Here is an 18,585-nt window from a genome sequence, read left to right as displayed (position 1 = left end):
GAAATTATTAAATACTATACATCTTTTATAAGCTATGATATAATACTTTACTCCCTCTGTATACAAATATATGATGTTTAAAGTTGTGCACATATATTAAGAGAAATTAAATAATTACTTTTGTCAAACACTTTTTGGTTTACTTTTAGTTAGTTTAAAGTTTTATTTGATTCCCGATAAAATTCAACTAATTATATTTTTACATTTTGATTTATATTTTATTTTAAAAGTAAAATGTATTAATTAAAATTAGAACATCATATATTTGTATACAAGGAAAAAAACTAGAACATCATATATTCATATCCGGAGGGAGTATTAGATAACGAATGTGAACTCGCATCTTTTTGTAAAAAAATTATTTTTGAAGATAATAAACAAACAAATAGTAACACAAACATACAAAACTCTAGTTGTTGTCACGGATCAGATCAGAACGGAGAAGAAACTTTGCCGTGTCGGTGAATGTTGGAGAAAAGTCCGACAAGTTCTTGCTTGTACGGTAGATATGACTTTCTCTTGTCTTCTTCTTTCATTGCTTTGTTCCTCAAGTAAAACTTCTCATGTGCTGAAACTGAAACTTTCTCCTTCTCCTTCTTCTTGCTCTTCGTCTTCACCGTCTCCTTGTTCTTCGGACAAGGAGAAGAAGAACAAGATTTGTCTATGTTGTCAACAGGGCTCGTGTTCAAGAACTCGAGTGTTTCTTTCCCGTCGCTGCGACTTCTCTTGAGCAGGTTTCTGATTCTCCAACGTCTCCTCGACCATGTCGACGTCGAAGACGATCCTGTCGATTTGCTCTTTCTACAAGGAGACGTCATCTCCACCGGTGATCTCGCCGGCGTCCATGGACAGTATATCTCTCCCGGCATCGTGTCTAGCTCATCTTCCTCCTCCTCCTCCTCATCAGAAGATGAATACGTCTGCTTCTTTGGCGACTGTTCGTTCTCGTGGAGGAAGAGATCTTTCAACGGAGTCGCAACCGTTTCCGGCGAAACATCTTCAGGTTTCTTATCGAAGACCGGGAATACTAAAGAAGACGCCGCCTCATGAACCGTTTGAAGAGTCGCGAACTCGAATGAGTCGTCTCCTTTCTCCTTATAATGGTCGACACCGACCCGTTCGGCGATCTTGACGAGGTTATCACCGGAGTAAGTGCTGAAGCTAGGTGAAAAAGAAGCCGTGGAGGTTATCTTCTCCATGTTCTTTAGAAGCTTACTCTTACTCCCTTGAGTCTTGTGTGTGAATGATCACTTTCTTTCTTATTCTTCTCTTTGAATTTGGTGGTGTTTTGTTTGTCATCTTCTGTAAACAGTCGTATGAACTTATTTATATAGGAGAAGCGGTTTTGTCACATGGGAATGACAATTTTGAGTTATTGTTTATTAGAGAAGCTTAATGTGTCATTTGCATTAAACAGCGTAACGTGGACTTTCTAGAAGCGATCCCGCTACTTGATCCGGATGTTCTTGGTGCAGATCTTTTATACATTTAAAACCAATTAACAATGATATATATTTTGGCTAATAAGTTTAGGTGCAGAAAATAACGAAAACTATTTTGAATCAATATAAGCCAAAAAAGAATAAATACTAATAATTGCACAATTTAGTTTTTGGACCCATTGCAAAACTACCCCTTTAAAGTTTAAATATATGGACTGAATATTTTTATTGGAAACTACAAACTGTAATGCTATGATAGGAATGTTTCAATTAACATTTGTGTTTTGATTGTGATTGGAAGTTTTAGACTGTGGTTTAAAACGGTAGTTTGTTTCTTGTCATCTAATCATTTTGTAAATGATGATCAATCAATCGAATTTAGCTATCATACTCAGAGATCAAAACATACTCTTTTATCTCAATAATATTCTAAAATATTTAATAAAATTTTTACTTTAATTGATTTATGAAATTTGTGTACACTAAATTGAATTTTCATTTTGATGTAGAAACTTTTAAACTTTTTATTCGTAGATTAATTGATGTAAAACAATGAACGTGTCATTAAGATTTTGTTGTTGGCAGAATTAGATAAATTGGTTGATTTTTAATTATATGAAAATACATATTTTACGGACAGAATAGTGAGAACACAGAAAATTGCCCGGAAAAAAGGCTACATAATATTTTTAATTCAACCGTTTGAAAAGATATATGATACCATGTTTTTTTCATGATACACATGGCGAATATAAAGCTTAATTCAAGCTGGCGCTCAATTACTTAAATAGCCATGTTTATGTAAAATTTTTATTTTATACCTGTTAATTATGTTTGATTATGTGCTGTTTGTGCGTTTTAAGTCGTAGTCCAAGCAGCCCATTATCAGGAAATGCATAGGTAATTGCTGACAAAGCAAGGAGAATCACAGATCATGAATCATTGATGCTGAAATGCATCAAATTCATTTTTATTCTTGTAATCTGAGCTTCTAGAAAACGAACGTTCAAAGTTATTTGTTTATGTTATAATTTATTAACGGAAAATATATAATTGAAAGCAATAGATTTGGCACCTGCTATAAGAAATACGATTCACATGGGTGCATATACGTAGATGTAGAATACACGTATAATACTTCTAGATGTCATTGTCAGTTTTCTTGACAAAGTCTTATGAGCGAAGCTAACGTGACTTGAATCGCTATCAGAATCAAAAATTCAAAAAGACTTTTACATTACTTCTTTCTGCCACATTTAGACCAAATCGTAACACTATCAAATTAAATGTTACCGCATTTAGATTTATCATCTAATTGTCAGATATCAAATGCTATTTAACAAGTCAATACATTTTGGTCCGTCATATAGGAAATTTATGTTTCGTTATTTTACAAAACGTACTTATAAGTCAAAGTTATGGCTAGACTAATGTAAATGAATATATAATTTTAACAGTTAAGGTATGAATGTGGACTACTAGTAGCTATAGGAGCATGTTTATTGAAAGATTTTTAAGTTGGGGGTTCTTAGCAGAATATAAAAAACCGTCTCTTACTTTTAACTAAAAAAAGTTAAAAACCGATTCTTAAATAAGATATTTAACTAAAAAAGTTAAGAAAATTTCTTATACTCCGATAAGAACCCGAACCTAAAAACTTTCCCATAAATATGCTCTACACAAACCCGTTTGGCAGATACCCATGTTCGAAATTTCGCTAGGCACAACGCGTGCGGTTGACCTGGGCCTAGTGCCGAATCAATTAAGCGGGAATTGAAGGGGGATTAATCGGCGCCTAGTTTTAACACTATTATACATTTAATGTAATCTATTGTCAATATATGGCGTGTGGTGTGGTGGTTGGGAACGTTTTGTAACACCGAGAAGTCACCGGTTCGAAGTATATGTAACGTAATTGTACTTTTTTACACTTTGCTTTATTAAATGTTAATTACATTATTGCCACTGTCTCTTTCCCCAATATTTCTGCAACCCTAGTCGTGTTTCTTCTCCAAATACAGATTGTCCTTCATTTTTTTTGAGTTTTCCTGATGTTTACAACATAAATTAGTCAATTAATTTCGATTTTGGAGATCTGGGATCAAAATTATTAGATTCAAACAGTTTGGAATAGAGATTTTGTGCGCTGATTTCTTCAGTTCTACGTTGAACTCGGAGAAACGTCGGGTCACCGCCTGGCCACCCCGATCAGACCCTTTTCGCTACGGTGGCCACACGAGCAGCGCCTGTCCGGCCGAGAACTCGGTTAACGCGGCGCGTTTTCGAACACGGGCAGATACCAACGTGAAGAAACAGAAGAATAAGCATAAACGGACATCAATCACCTACACAACCAATCGAGGGGACATTTAGACAAGCAACACAATTGCTACATAGAAGGTACGACAACGTTTAACATGTAGAATAAAAGAATTTCTTCAATGATATCCAAAACAGCTATTGACGCCATGATTAAGACTGAATAGAAGCTTACAATTCTTAAATTATATTTATAAGTTTTTTTTTTGGAAGATTTTGATAAGTTTACTCTGTTCGAAATAGGGAGTTTCTGTATGTCCCTTCGTAATTACGAGAGCTTGTAAGAATGTGTGATGCTTGAATGGTGAAGAGACAAGAGTCATGAAACTTGGTCGGTTCTAGAGAAACAAACGACATTGCAGCAACATGAAGGCAACGAATAAGCAAATAGATTGTGATCAAAACCTTTATACATTGAGAAAATAAATTCAACAAGGCAGAAAACAATTCATAAGCATGTCACTAGATTGCACTCTGATGATTATGGTCCAGTCCAATTGAAATATAATTGATGAAAAGGGGCTGGTATTGCTCATATTCTATGGGTGTAATGTGAGTCTACAAAGCCAGTGGCTTTTCAGTACGAGGAATTACTTTTACAATCATCGCAACCTCAACCCTTTTTCCAAATCAAAAAGGAATATTATGTTTACGTAAATCCTAAGAAATAAAAGGATTTACAAAGAAAAAAAACGTTTTCAAGAAGAAAGAGGCTCAGAGTTTTGCGTAATGTGCTCAAAGAAGAGTTTATCAGGCTCTTCTCATACAAGAGGTGTCAGAAATAATTAAGCAATAATCATCCTCGCCGTAACCAACATTTAAATAAAAATTGAAGAAAGTTGATAGATAAAAAACGAAATTCAGACTGGTTTAGTTAGATAAGTAAGCATATAACTTCAAAATCTTATTAGAAAAAAAGGTGGAGATGCTCATATTCTATGGGTGTAATGTGAGTCTATCAAGCCAATGGCTATTCAGTACGAGGAATTACTTTTACAATCATCGCATCAACAACCTTATTCCAAATTCTACTTGTAAAAACCAAAACTATTAAGAAAACAAAACTAAAGGCTCAGAGTATTGCATAATGTGCTCAAAGAAGAGTTTATCAGACTCTTCTCATACAAGAGGTGTCAGAAATAATTAAGCATTGGTCATCCTAGCCAAATCCTAAACTTTCAAAATCAACAAAACAGGTAGCAAAATAAAAACCTTTCACATAGACTCAACAACGAGAGAAGGTGTAAGCGGCGGAGAGAGACGCATACGAACTAGGGTTTACAAGTTAATGATGTAAAACTTATAGAATCACAAACTGTATTTATAGATTAGTAATAGGTTTATATGTGTTAGGCCCATCTGAAGTGTTACTCCAGCTTAACCCTCTAGCCCTCATTTAAGCTCCTCTTAATTTGTTTCTGCAACTTTGTTTTTGTCACAAGATTAAGACCAAAGGCCCATTCATAGCCTATTAACGAACCACCATAGCAAAACCTTTAGTTAGGCCTGAGATTTTGAATCGAACTGAACCCCCGCCAAACTGAACCAGAATTTTGGTTAGTTCGGTTTGATCCGGTAGATTTTCTGAAAAAAAATTAGTTTTTGGTTCAGCTCGGGTACTTCGGTTTCTTTTTCAAGAAAAGATTTATACCAAACCATACTGTAGATCCTAAAATCTACACTAAGAATTTGATACTGATCAGGAATTTAATCAAAGGAAGATAAGTGATGTAGGCAACGATATCTTTAGAACATAACGATGTAATCAGTTTCCGGTAGGTAAAAATGAACTTTTATTGATGAATAAGATCGAATACAATGAGTAAAACAAGATCGAACGTTACAACGAGATCGTTAAGAGAAAAGATTTAAAGATAGATGTAAACAAGGTTGAAGTATGGGTGTAGCTCTCTCTAGGGTTTTTAACGTGTCATTTCTTTATGCGTCGATCTCTTCTTATAACGGGCTGCTCCCGTGATGCTCGCAACCGTTCCGCGATCTGCTCGCAACCGTTCCGCGATCTGCTCGCAACCGTTCCGCGATCTCCGTAACTGTTCCGCGATCTCTGGATCTTCGAAGTCTCCGTCTGGAGCTCGAGTGTTCGCTATGGGTTTTAACTCTTCGCAGCCTATTTACTTGATCATGGCCCATTAACGTATTGACCAAAATTGGATCCAACACATACCAAAAACCTGAACCAATAATATAACTAATCTAATTTCAAATAGAATTAACCAAATAACCAAATTTATCAAAAATTTAATAAAGTTAAACCAAAATGTAGCTGAAATCAAAACTTTGGTAAGATTTTAAAAACTGAACACGGAACCAAATTTTATTTCGGGTTAATTTGGTAAAATTTATGTTGAACCGAACTGACCAAAAACCGAATAACCTGAATGATTCGAACAAGTAGGCCTACCTTTAGTTTTTCCTTCTGCAAACATTAATCTCAGACCTTTTGTCGCCTCAAAGCTGTAGTGTCTTCCTTATTCGACTAATAAAAAACATCCTATTTAACAAGACTTGATAAGTAACGAACAAATCATCTTTCTTACCTTGTCCAGCAAGTTTCTTGTTTCTTCTTCCCTCGCCTTCCTTCTCATTTCCGTTTTCAGTTGTATCAAAAGAAGGATACTTGAGATCCAATGTAAAGGCGGAAGTAGTAGCGAATGGGCATTATGCTAGTGACTACTTGTTAAAGTCTTCTTATCCATCAGATTCATCCAAGAAAGAAAACGCACGCACTGTGTTGTCGACACTCGACAAACATACAGATTCTCTCCTTGTCCAAAGCTCCAAACTTTTTTGTATCTTCTAATCAAATCCCAATTCTATCTTATCTCTTCATTTCAGCTAGGCATTTCATCAAACGCGTTATGCGCATCTAATCGAAGCTTCATTCAAACACTTAATCATAAGGTGAAACGAAATTGATTCAAATTACATTACTTTCTCAAAGCTTAACCAACAATTCAAACAAAACAACCCCATAAACTCCGAAAAAAACACATTTTTAAAATAAAAAAGTAGCGATTGTTAATAACATTTTAAGCAATGGAAACCTTAGCACCAGCTTCTTCAAGCTGTTTCTTAGCCTCCTCAGCTTCATCCTTCGTCACACCTTCCTTGAACTTCTTCGGCAGCCCTTCGATAAGCTCCTTCGCTTCCTTCAACGCCAAGCTAGTCAACGCCCTCACCGCCTTAATCACCGCGATACGCGAGCTGCTCGGCACTTCGTTAATCACCACATCGAACTCCGTCTGCTCCTCCGCCACGGCCGCCGCGCCGCCGCCGTCTCCCGGAGCAGCGACAGCCGCTGCGGCGGGAGCCAAGGAGAGAGGCGTGACGCCTAACTTGTCCTGGAGGTAGTCGACGAGGATGCGGGCTTCTTCGAGGGTGAGGGACGAGATCTCGGATCCGATTTTCTCGATTTTCTCCGGGGATTCGACGGCGGCGAGGGGGCGGAGGTGGGTGGCGCGGTGGGTTAGTGTGGAGGAGGAGGAAGAAAGACCGAAGCGAGATGGGAATTCGAGTGTGGTGGGTCGGGACAAGAAGGGATGGGCGGCGGTGAGAGTGGGAGATGATGAGGAAAGGATTGAGCTTGCGGTGGAGAGAGTCGTCGCTGCCATTTTCGCTCTTTAGCTTTTGTGTGTGTCCTCTCTCTGTGAATGTGTTAGCTTTGTTGTTGAATACGAGAGGAGATAGAAGAAGCTGAGAGGATAGAAAAACCAAGGATAAGGGGTATTTTGGTCAATACATAAATGCTTACCTTTGCTATCATGCGCCTATATACACACGTGGAATGAATTTAAAAAAAAATTAAAATAGGAGCGTTCCGACAATCGAACTCGGGACCTCTCGCACCAAAAGCGAGAATCATACCACTAGACCAAACGCCCTTGTTGTAGTCGATGCTCATACTAACATATATATTTTCCTAGTAATATTTAATCACATTATATCAAGTTATTGTGTTAACATGTCTTGAAACCAGCATTAGATAGAGATACTCACAGCGCTGTACCTGATTGCAAGCAGACGAAGCATCTGCTTTAGGCTCGATCGTTATAAATATTTTTTGGGGATAATTTTTTCAAATTCTTAGGTAACTGAGATGGTGCAAATGATTATCAATCGGATCAACTCCAAACGTTTAGGGTTTGAATGCCTGTTTTCTAATTATTTTCTTAGCTCTCATTTAACAAAGAACAAAAATCTCATATGAACCAAATGACCAAAAAATAATCTTCCACCACCTAAATTAATCTAGCGTGGACCAAGTATGTGTAAAAGACGTTTTTACCATTAATGAATGGTCAATGTGAACCCTTTGATCAAATTATTTATGTTTTAATGAGAGCCATTGGATCATGAGAATAAGAAATAATAGATTAAATATTACAAGATTGCCATTAATGAAACTTAATCATGAACCGTCGGATCTTCTCATCATTTTTTAATTTTGGCCATCGATATCACTCATCTCTTCTTCACTCTCATTATATTTCCTTATCTCAACCACGTGATCAACTCACAGCCACACAATTTTCTTTATTTCATTCGCATTCGACTGGGTACAACCAGTATAACTCTTACAACTAAACATGTTAAAAATTGAATAACTAGTATAACTAGTATATAAATGTTATAATTTATGTATTATATGTAGTTACTATAATTAACACGACTGATAAATCATGTTTTACATTTGAAATAAACAAGAAAATATCATAATTGGTATCTGATGACAAAATTTCATCTATTTTATTTGAGACTTTTTATATTTTTCTTAAATTATTACATTACACTCTTAATTTTACATTATATATTTTTTACTTTTAAGGTTTGTTAACTATATTAGCTATATTATTATGATAAACAAACATCAAACATATTCTTACAAAGTTATGATGTGAAAATATTGGTAAAAACCCTAAAACTATACATACAAACAATTGATATATGTTTTTATTATATATTAGACGAGTATTACTGGTACAACTAGTACAACTTTGACATTTTAGAAATTAATAAAACCAATATGGTATTCCATATGAGAAAACAATCAAATATCACAATTAGTATGTACTCAAAAAGTTTCTCTTCATTTATTTGTAGTTTTGGAATTATTTTTTTTGAAAATTATTACACAATTCCATATACTTTTAAGGTTTGTTAACTTATTTGTCCACATAATTTTTGGAAAACATACATGAAATATATTTTTACAAAATTGTTTATTTTATTGCAACCGGGCATATACATGTAAACATAAATAAGTGGTACAACTGAAGTAACTTTATTTATTATGTGGTACAACTAATATTTTTCAATTTCACAGCAAATGTACAACTATGCACAAACGGGTACAACTCAAAAACTAGTACAACTTTGTTATAGCCGGTATAACTAGCAAATTGGTACAACTACTTGTTATTTATTTAGTATTGTTTTAAATGTGCATAACGTTTTAAATGTGTATCTTGTTTTAAGCATTGTGGTTTTAGTCGAGTTTTGACTAAAATACCTGTAAATTTAAACTAAAAAAATTCATAAGAAAGAGGATTTTCGGGTTAATTTGGTGATTTGTAGGGCTCACTAGCTGGCTGAGATGTTGACGGTCTTGGGAAAAGACCACCTTGAGGGTCCGGTTGAGATGCTATTTCCCTTTCACAATTCTAAGCTCGCTTGGTTGGATTTGACTAGGACACACCCTTCTTCTTCTTTTTTTGTTCGTCGTTGGTGATTCGTTCTTATTTGTAGTCGGCGGTCTCACCTTCTTCTTTTCGGTGACTTGCATTATAGAGCCATAGTTGAAGAATTTGCTGGCTCCGCATCTAGCTTTTTGGTCTCGAGAGAAAAAGATGGAGATGATTTTTCCCGAAAAATAGTACAACTAGTATAACTAGCACAACTTGTAAACGTATCAATATCCAAATCAAATATTAGTAAAAATATACTATTCATATATTTGACACATGCAGCCAGAGGAGATTAGACCAATATGTCTTATTGGTTCTACATCATCTTCTTTTATAGCATTTTCATATGCTGAAAACAATAAATAAAAGAAATTATAATGTCATTTCATAATTTCTCAAAGTCGTGTCATCTTTTTTTGGTGATAATGAACATGGTGATGACGCATAAGAAAAACACATCTCAAATAATGTTTAGGCTATACTTAATATATTTATACTAGTTGTACTCGTTTTAGTTTTACTAGTTGTACTAATTAGAGTTGTGCTAGTTGTACTAGTTGGAGTTGTACTAGTTGTACTAGTTGAAGTTGTATTAGTTGTACTAGTAATACTCTGCGTTCTTCTTTATCTTGAAACTCGTATGTAAAATATGAAATTTGATTTTGGATAATATATAATTGACTAAATCTTTCTATGGGTTGATCAATTTGAGATAAGAAAGTGAAAATTAGTGGATGGTTGAAGAAATTTTTTGATTTTGTTTTATAGTGAAATAATTAATAATGGAGAAGAAAAGAGGAAGAAGAAGAAACTTTAGGTTAAAGTTGGGTTGAATTTCGGGTCTGAAACCGGGTCGGATTCTGGGTAGGATAGTAATGGCATAGGTTAGTAAATATGTTTAAGTCTTTAGGTTTTTTAGTTATTTTAGTTAGATTTTCATTTAAATTTAAATGTAAAAAAAAAAAAAAAAAAAAGGATCTAATTCAGATTTTTTGAAACCCAAATGGTCCATTCTAGCATTTGTTTCATTAACAAAGCAACGAAGTCTTTTGTTTCTCCAACATCATATTGGTTTCATTTAGTCTCTTATTTGCTTAGGGATCGTTTTTTTTCTTTACAATTTGAATGACTTTCTTTTCTTCCGCCTATAGTTCTATATTTTCATGCCTTTTTCTTCTAAGATTTAAATCTGCTTTTAATATATAACGTACAAAATTAGAAATTATTTTGCTTAATTATTATATTAATAAAATTTCACTATGGAGTCACCTCTTTTTACCTCTTTCGATTATTAGTTTTTTTTTATGTTAATTGATAAGTTTTTTAACTTTAAAAGAAATTCTAGTTGCAGAACTAAAAAATGCCTCCAAAATCGTTAAAAGGTGAAGAAGCGGATGCATCAAAACGAAAGAGAGAAAGAGAACAGGATGCATTCATCAAAACGAAAAGGAAAAAGAGAACATGATGCATTCATCAAAATAGGGGCATTGCCCCCGCGCAAGCGCGGAGTTGTGGACAGAGTTCTTGTTTCATCTCAATACTTGCTAGGGTTATTGTAGTTGTGAATTTTGCGTTTTGAGTTGTTTTTCAAGTTTTTTAATTGTTATAGGGTTAGAGTTGTGATGATGAACTATGTATGCATTGTTCTCTACTTATGAAGGACTAAATTGTGTTAATAATGTAATTGATATAGTTCGTGATGTTGTTTGCTATGTCACTGGGACTTATTGTTTGTTTGTCTCTTTAATTTTTTTCTTGTACTGTTGAGAGTACATAAATTATATTAAAGTTGTTGAGAGTATCTTTTGTTTCTAGATATTTTTTTCTCCAGTTTAGTTGTGTAAGTTGTGTGTAAGTAATAATTTGTATTATCCTTATTATCCTTATTATGTTTGTTACATGTTTTTATTTTATTTTTAAACTTGTTGCTCTTACCGGACCTTTAAAACAAATACATGAAGACTTGTAGAAATAACTATAAAATGAGTGACAGTTCTGAGTATTTGGGTTTTAATGAGTTTTAAACGAATTTATGCATTTCTCATAAGAAGACAATTGCATTGGCATGTTGATATTGGGCATGTAAGCTATTTTTATAAGACAAGAGTAGGGAGCAGGTGGAGATGTTGTTGCTGCCTTTTTGTCTGTCAGGATTGTCTCTTGTATCTCCTCGTGTAGATGTGTTTGTTTATCTTTTATTTGACGGGTAATATGTAAACAAAAATCATTGTTGGCAGTATTTATCAGAGTTCGTAATTTACTTTGTTTTTTTTGTTTAGGTAATTTTACTGATTTTGGTTGTCGTCTTCGTCTTCTTCGTTACGAAAGTAAGTTTGTAAATTGTTAAATTGTTGGCCGTGTAGTTTGTATTTGTTTAGCTGACTCGATATATGTGTCGTTGAGTTTTAGTTGAAGTGATTGGATTGGTATATTTGTTTTGAAGTTTACTTCTAAGATTAGACCAAAAAGAGAGGTAATCATTAATGATTCGTCTTTTTGGAATTCTAGTTTTTGGTGTTTTGATTGTTTGGGTTGTTGTGGTTTCTTTTAAGGTGTAAAACAAAGGTTTGTGTAAAATTAGTTTGATAAGTAAGGGAGATAAATAGACGACTACAAAATAGGAAATATTTTTGATTATTAATGTTAGCACAATATAAATAATAATATAAAGAGAATTGTGTGTTGATTGTTTCTTACGGATCAATGAGGAGATGGATAAGGACTCGAGTTGTTTCTTTGGTAAGGTCAGAGCCCTGGACAAAACGGATTTGTCGAAGCACATCTGCGAGTTTAAATATCAATTATGATATCAAAACATAATATAAACCCAGATGCAATATGATAATATACCTGGGAGTTTTAGGTTTGTGTTCGCAATCACTTTGAAATTGTCGAACAGTCTAGTTATGACTGGAAATTGATCTCAGGAGCACCTGTGATGACTTCATCATTAAAAGTTGGTGAGATGAAACGAATGAGGAATGGATGATCAGTTATCTTGTACATGCTTGAGCACCTAACAACCTCAAAACGATCGATTTTTACAATGGAACCGGCTTTCAAAGATGACATGTAATGATTAGCACGTCCGGCGGGAATAAACCCATGAATCACAGAATCTGTAAATAATATTATTCAACAAAGAATCAGAAAATCAATTAAAAAAATTATATTAAATAAGTGTGATAAATCGAAGATTAACTTACTTTTTCATCAAGGAAGAGAACTGTGATTCCCATAAACTCACTGTCTTTCTTGAAATTCAGGAAATCCCAGAAGCAAGGAGGTTAGAGGCTATGCTCTGACTACTACAACCAAGACAAAGAGACTCGAAGGTTGAGTGACGGATGCCGGGGATGCCGATTTGAGGAACTGGAGAGGCAGAAAGAGACATTTTCTTGAAGCTGGTTAAAGCTAAGAGGAATCAATGAGTTTTGTGGAGATGCAAATTGGGTTCATCAAAGATGAGAATCATATATATAGGGTTTCGAGAAGGACTACAAATCAGGAACATTTATGATCAAGCGATTTAAGATGGGGAGATGAAGAGTTCACCGGTGAAAAAATAGATGACGAACAGACACACTACAAAGTTGTCTAAGACAATGATGAAAAGAATCCTAACTCATGTTAAACAAAGACAATTTACAATATGGGAAAACTATAATTGTTTTTTTTCATATAACGTGATGAATCTCATTTAAAAATGAAACCCATAACGCACTTGTAGGTCCGACCCTCAGAGGAAGCCGAAGAAGAAAGAGCTTCCAACTTTCATAAATATATATTAGGTTCGACCATCAATGTACAAAGTATCATTTAGCTTAGTGGTATAAATGTTGGTGTTTATATCTTAATAATCCGGGTTCAAAACATGGACTTAACATTTTTTCACACTTTTTCAAAATGGAGCCTACAAAACGCTGACGTGGCGCGCTGAGGAGTGAGCAAAAAGTCATCTATTATAATATAGATTATATTGATGATTGATTATGTCACAAAATGTTAATTAATTATAGAAGTTATCAATTAAAAATTATGTGTTAAACTTTTTAATATTATTCAATGATAATATTTTTAAAAAAATTAAAATTTCTAGTTAAAAATTTTAAGGGGCCAAAAAAAAGTCTCGCTTCTAGTCGAGAAAATCTCAGGCACTGCCTGCCAATGAATTATTTCACCATCTACGACGTCTCCTACCATACCAAAAAGCAAACGCAGTCACAGACGCAGCAACAACAACTCCAGTCACCGCGTGCCATACATGCAAAGGCTTCTCCACCGTCACAAGACTCACAACTCTTGACGTCTGCCTCACAATCTCAGAGCTTAGAACATCCTTAACTTCAGTAACCACCTGCTGACTCACCACTGTCTGAGTAAACCCGAGTCCTTCTCTTTCCAGTTCTTCCATATCAGTAACAGCTGGTTTCAACTGTGTTGCCTTAGAGATAGTTTCATACTGTTCTTTGGTCCCACCTTCAAGAAAACACCCAACAAGGTGACCCTCTTTAACCCAATATGCTCCAAACACTTCACCGTCTTCATACTCCCCAAAGTGCACAACTTCACCAACATGGTCTCCATAGAACTGCCAGGAGAAGGCAAAGAACCTTGAGTAGAAACACGGCAAGTAGTCAAACTCTCCTGTCTTCTCTGGCTCCATGATAGCTGAAACTGCGTGCCGTGCAGATTTCCTAGCGAAGTCCACATGCTCTAGCCTCCTCATTTCGCCATATAGTTTCACTGGGAATGTAGCTACATCGCCTATTGCATACACTGAACTCTCACTTGACTGCATTTGGCTGTTCACTTTTATCCCTCCTTTCTCTATTGTTAGCTGTCCTTCAAACAAGCTTATGTTTGGTCGTATTCCGATTCCAACCACGACCAAATCTGCTGGTAACTGATTCCCATCTTTCAGATTAACCGCCGTGACCTGCTAATCAAAAGCTCATATCAATAAATAAACACAGCCAACTAGGCATGGGTATATTTATCTGGAACCGAAGAATCCAACTGAAATAACCGAACCAAATTTCATAAATAACCTCACGGATCCTATATCTTTGGAACCAAAAAACCGAACCAGGAACCAAATGAATATTCAGATTTTTGAAATACATATTATATATCTAAAATATCAATTATATAAAGTTTCTAAACAACCAAATATCCTAAAATAATATTTATAAACCAAATAATCCGAACGTTTTTAACCCAAAATATGTAAAATTATCCGAATTACCCAACATTTCTATCCGAACAAGCTCAGTTATCTGATATTTAACCTTAAAACTGAATTACACAATCCGAAAGTAGCAGAAAAATAAGAACCGAACCTGAATTTTTTAGATATTAACCGGCTCCTAATTTTGTAACACGAATTGAACCAAATAACAAAATAACCGAACCGGATTTTGTCAATAACCAAATACAGTAGTTCTTAATTTTTTAGAACCCAAAAACCAAAAACAAAAATACCCAAACCGAAACCGAATCAAAAACCGAATGCCCAGGCCTACAGCCAACAACGTTGGAGATTTATACATCATCATTTGATCAAAAGGCTCCGTTGTTCTATCTTCTAGTTCCAAGTTGAATCTCAAGTTAAAAGTTATCTAACCTTTTTATCCGAATCAAACTCAAATGATGTCAAAACAGTTCCTTTGATAAACTTCACTCCTTTACCCATGTAGTAGTCTTCATAGAAAGTTGCAATCTTGGGAGTAAAGAGACGCGCCACTGTCATAGAAAAACTGAAAAAGGTCAAGCACAACCAAACAGACACAAGATTTTCGAGTAATAGTGGAGAGTACTTACTGCAGTGAGCCCCTGCAAGAACCATGGTCACATTGATTTTGTTGATCACTAAAGATGCAGCACACTCCATGCCAATATAGCCACCACCGATAACAACAGCATTCCCATTGGAGCTTGATTGGATCACAGTGGCAAGCCTGTCTGCGTCGCTCAGATCTCGTAAGTAACATACATTTTCAGCATCCGAGCCTTCCACCCCAAACTCTTCGAGCTTCAGCGCCTGCTTACACAAGTCACACGTGACAAGAAACTTTTAACAATGTTCACAACATCTAACGGACATTGACTACAGTTAAATTTAAATCTTAAATGATCGTAAGTAAAAACATAATAAAGGATGATAACTTGACTATTATTGTGCAATCCATACCCTGGCACCTGTTGCAATGATCAAAAAGTTGTAAGTTATAGTCTCCCCGGTGCTTGTTACAAGAGTCAACCTCCTCGCATCAACGGACTTAACACGAGTTCCAAGGACTAATTCGATTCCTGGAAAAAAGCATTTTACAAATTTGTCAGAACTTGCTCTCATAGTCATAGTACTTTCTCAATAAAAATCAAATGTGTCAATGTAAATTACCATGTTCCTTGTACCATTTTGGGGTCAGTATCTCATCATTAGCCCCAACACAAGTGTGGAAAGAAGGAAGCCGTGTAGGATCTGTAGATAAGATCGTGGATTAACCCTTACAGGGGTACTCAATGAGTGAAAATATAACTCAAAATATATTTTTTTTCTTGAGAAGTGTCTATACATCTTAGCTTCTTCCCCTTCCTCCAAAAGCAGAAAAACACAAGCTACCAGGTTTATCTTACCTTCTGGCAACAGAAAACCTTTGCTTAACGCGGGCCTCTCGTATGGTGCAACCTAGAGAGAAAAAAAAAAAAGCAATAGATCAAAACAAACATAAGATTGCGATAAATACTGATCCACAAACCATAAGCATTGCTGCATAGAAAGTTGTTAAGAATCATGCACAGAAATTCAAAAAAATCTTGAGCATAGAGATCTAATCTTTCAGGAAACCCACATAACTTTCGAAAGTAATTCACATAAAGAGCGAGAGAGAGAGAGGGGTTGTGGGTGGTTACGGGTTCATCGGAGATGATGCAGAGCTCGCCATCGGAGACACCTTTCCTTGTGAATTCGAGAGCTGCGTAACCAGCAGCAACACCTCCTCCCACGATCACATACACGAACGCTCTTCCCATGCCGCTTACTTTCTAGCGACAATCCTAAAACATGGCCGTGTAGTTTCTATAATTTTCCCTAGAAAAAAAAAATGTTTCTGTTATCGGATCAGTTCCACCAGTGGATTATATTAATTCATTTACGATTTTACCCCTCTTTGACTTCCTTCAACAACGGTGGATGTTAATTTAAAAATCGATTACACTAAATCTGGACCGTCTATTTATGGACAAAGTTTGACTTTGGGACCCAGCGTAGCCCATTGGTAGAATCATCATAGCATGCATGCAAGTAGAAGTTCTATTCTGGTCCACAAAAACCGAAATTTTAATGTTTTCTTTTGGTTAGCCTGTAAAATTCTAATGTAAAAAACGAAATGTACCACAAATTTTAATTAGTCACCTGTCAAGATCAATGACCATGACTATAAGGTCGTTTGGAGTTATTCTAGCTTCACCTCCTAAGTCGAACCTCTAGATTCATTAAGAGGTTCATTAACTAATAAAATTTCATTATTTCAAATTCGATATCTTTTTAAAAAAAAAAAATATTGTTTCTAACATAAAAAAATAAAAACAAATAGTAGTTATAGAAAAAAATTCAAAAAAAAAATATTTTTAATATCATCAGCAAAACACTAAACCCTAAATCATAACCCCTAAACCCTAAATCTTAAACCCTAAATCCTTAGATAAACTCAAAACCCTTAGATAAATCATAAACTCTAAGTAAAAAACACTAAACACTAAAACTCTAAACCCTAAACCTTAAATCCTAAACCCTAAACCCTAGAGTGTTTTAGTGTTTTAGTGTTTAGTGATTTTGATTTAGAGTTTAGGATTTATTCAAGGGTTTAGGGTTTAGGATTTACCCAAGGGTTTAGGGTTTAGGATTTAGAGTTTAGGGATTAGGATTTAGGGTTTAGTGTTTAGTGTTTTGATGACCACGTTAAAAATATTTTTTTTGTAATTACTACTATTTTTTTTTTAGAGTCAATTTGCTCTATATACACAAAACAAACCAAAATTAATAAACTACCCTAACATGTTATAAACTAATAACTACCGTAGTAAATTCAACTTAAGAAGACTATTTTGCCCTTTTGGAAAAACCACGTAAGAGGGAGAAAGCTTTATTCTTCATGTCAATCACTTTCCTTTATTATTTTCGGCAACCAACTCTCTTACGATAATCTCATCTTTGATTGATATTCTCTACTCAAATCACATTCACCACTTTTTTTATCTTTTCAACCGGCGTCAGTTCTATTTTCGTCGGTAATCACACATCGACCTCCTCCTCGCCAACTTGTCCTTGCCACTGAAACAGTAATTCCGTCAATGCTGAAGGCATTATGAATTTCAGTGAATCATGGAATTAAGGAAAAACATGCCTCCGGGAAGCTCTCCGTGATATGAAAGATCAACTCCAGTTGTGATAAAAAAATATTCCCCAATTTATGAATCTTCATATTAGGCTATCTAAACTGAAAATCAAGAGATAAATTAAGGACTGTGATGATTGATTGCAGGATCTTAGCAAATCGGTAATCTACAATTTGTTTCCATGATAAAAAGCACAGTACATTCATGAACCTGAGCTTACGTTACTAGTACGTTAACAAAAACGCTAACTGCTTAGCTTTTACGTAAACGTAAATTGAATGATTAATAGATAACTTGTCAATCCAAAAGGTAATGCTCCCACTTAACAAATCAATGCATGTCACAATTTTAACATACTACATATTTTGTTAGCAAGTTATATTAATTAAACGTAAAGCGTTAGAAAATTCAATAACATATACGGTAGTGATTACTCATAAAGTGTTATCAATCTAATATATGTTATTTTATCATGTAAATATAAAGTTAGATGTAATTTACTAGTTGATGTATGATACAATAGTTGTTAACTGTTAAGAATGTAAAAATAAATAGCTAATGATTAAGTTATCCCGCTAACATATTTGGTAGAGTCTAACAAATAATTTATCAGTTAGTGACATCTATATTTTACCATCTTACCAACCATTTCTAAAAGGGCAACATAATTTGTAACACATAACCTATTTTGTAGCATCTAATAAATCATGTATCATCCA

At 34.8% G+C, this 18,585-nt stretch overlaps 3 protein-coding genes, 1 long non-coding RNA gene and 5 other non-coding genes across 9 annotated transcripts; 1 reads left to right on the top strand and 8 right to left on the bottom strand.

Moving 5' to 3' along the window:
- Positions 1-243: 243 nt before the first annotated feature.
- Positions 244-1,456, bottom strand: LOC106379841. The gene has a single exon (XM_013819704.3). The coding sequence runs from the start codon at positions 1,197-1,199 to the stop codon at positions 432-434; it is 768 nt and encodes a 255-aa protein (XP_013675158.2). The 5' UTR covers positions 1,200-1,456; the 3' UTR covers positions 244-431.
- A 372-nt stretch (positions 1,457-1,828) lies between these two features.
- Positions 1,829-4,298, top strand: LOC111202716. The gene is made up of 2 exons (XR_002655611.2): positions 1,829-3,842; positions 4,005-4,298. It is a non-coding gene; the product is annotated as an uncharacterized LOC111202716 (long non-coding RNA).
- On the bottom strand, positions 4,289-4,376 carry LOC125582840. Its single transcript, XR_007320285.1, has one exon. It is a non-coding gene; the product is annotated as a small nucleolar RNA snoR8a (small nucleolar RNA).
- Positions 4,377-4,472: 96 nt separating this feature from the next.
- On the bottom strand, positions 4,473-4,568 carry LOC125582822. Its single transcript, XR_007320272.1, has one exon. It is a non-coding gene; the product is annotated as a small nucleolar RNA snoR1 (small nucleolar RNA).
- A 116-nt stretch (positions 4,569-4,684) lies between these two features.
- On the bottom strand, positions 4,685-4,773 carry LOC125582839. Its single transcript, XR_007320284.1, has one exon. It is a non-coding gene; the product is annotated as a small nucleolar RNA snoR8a (small nucleolar RNA).
- A 57-nt stretch (positions 4,774-4,830) lies between these two features.
- Positions 4,831-4,926, bottom strand: LOC125582821. The gene has a single exon (XR_007320271.1). It is a non-coding gene; the product is annotated as a small nucleolar RNA snoR1 (small nucleolar RNA).
- Positions 4,927-6,679: 1,753 nt separating this feature from the next.
- Positions 6,680-7,518, bottom strand: LOC106382144 (50S ribosomal protein L12-1, chloroplastic). The gene has a single exon (XM_013822108.3). It carries the CDS (start codon positions 7,391-7,393, stop codon positions 6,812-6,814), a length of 582 nt encoding a protein of 193 aa, XP_013677562.2. The 5' UTR covers positions 7,394-7,518; the 3' UTR covers positions 6,680-6,811.
- A 73-nt stretch (positions 7,519-7,591) lies between these two features.
- On the bottom strand, positions 7,592-7,663 carry TRNAQ-UUG. The gene has a single exon. It is a non-coding gene; the product is annotated as a tRNA-Gln (tRNA).
- Positions 7,664-13,580: 5,917 nt separating this feature from the next.
- On the bottom strand, positions 13,581-16,968 carry LOC106382143 (monodehydroascorbate reductase 4, peroxisomal-like). The gene is made up of 7 exons (XM_048746979.1): positions 16,382-16,968; positions 16,106-16,157; positions 15,870-15,950; positions 15,660-15,778; positions 15,290-15,509; positions 15,093-15,211; positions 13,581-14,405 (listed from the first exon to the last, which is right to left on the bottom strand). The coding sequence occupies exons 1-7, from the start codon at positions 16,499-16,501 to the stop codon at positions 13,644-13,646; spliced, it is 1,473 nt and encodes a 490-aa protein (XP_048602936.1). The 5' UTR covers positions 16,502-16,968; the 3' UTR covers positions 13,581-13,643.
- Positions 16,969-18,585: the final 1,617 nt, after the last annotated feature.

Source organism: Brassica napus, chromosome C2, assembly GCF_020379485.1.
Source record: "Brassica napus cultivar Da-Ae chromosome C2, Da-Ae, whole genome shotgun sequence".
Lineage (NCBI taxonomy): Eukaryota > Viridiplantae > Streptophyta > Magnoliopsida > Brassicales > Brassicaceae > Brassica > Brassica napus.
This window is presented reverse-complemented; position numbering and strand designations above follow the sequence as displayed.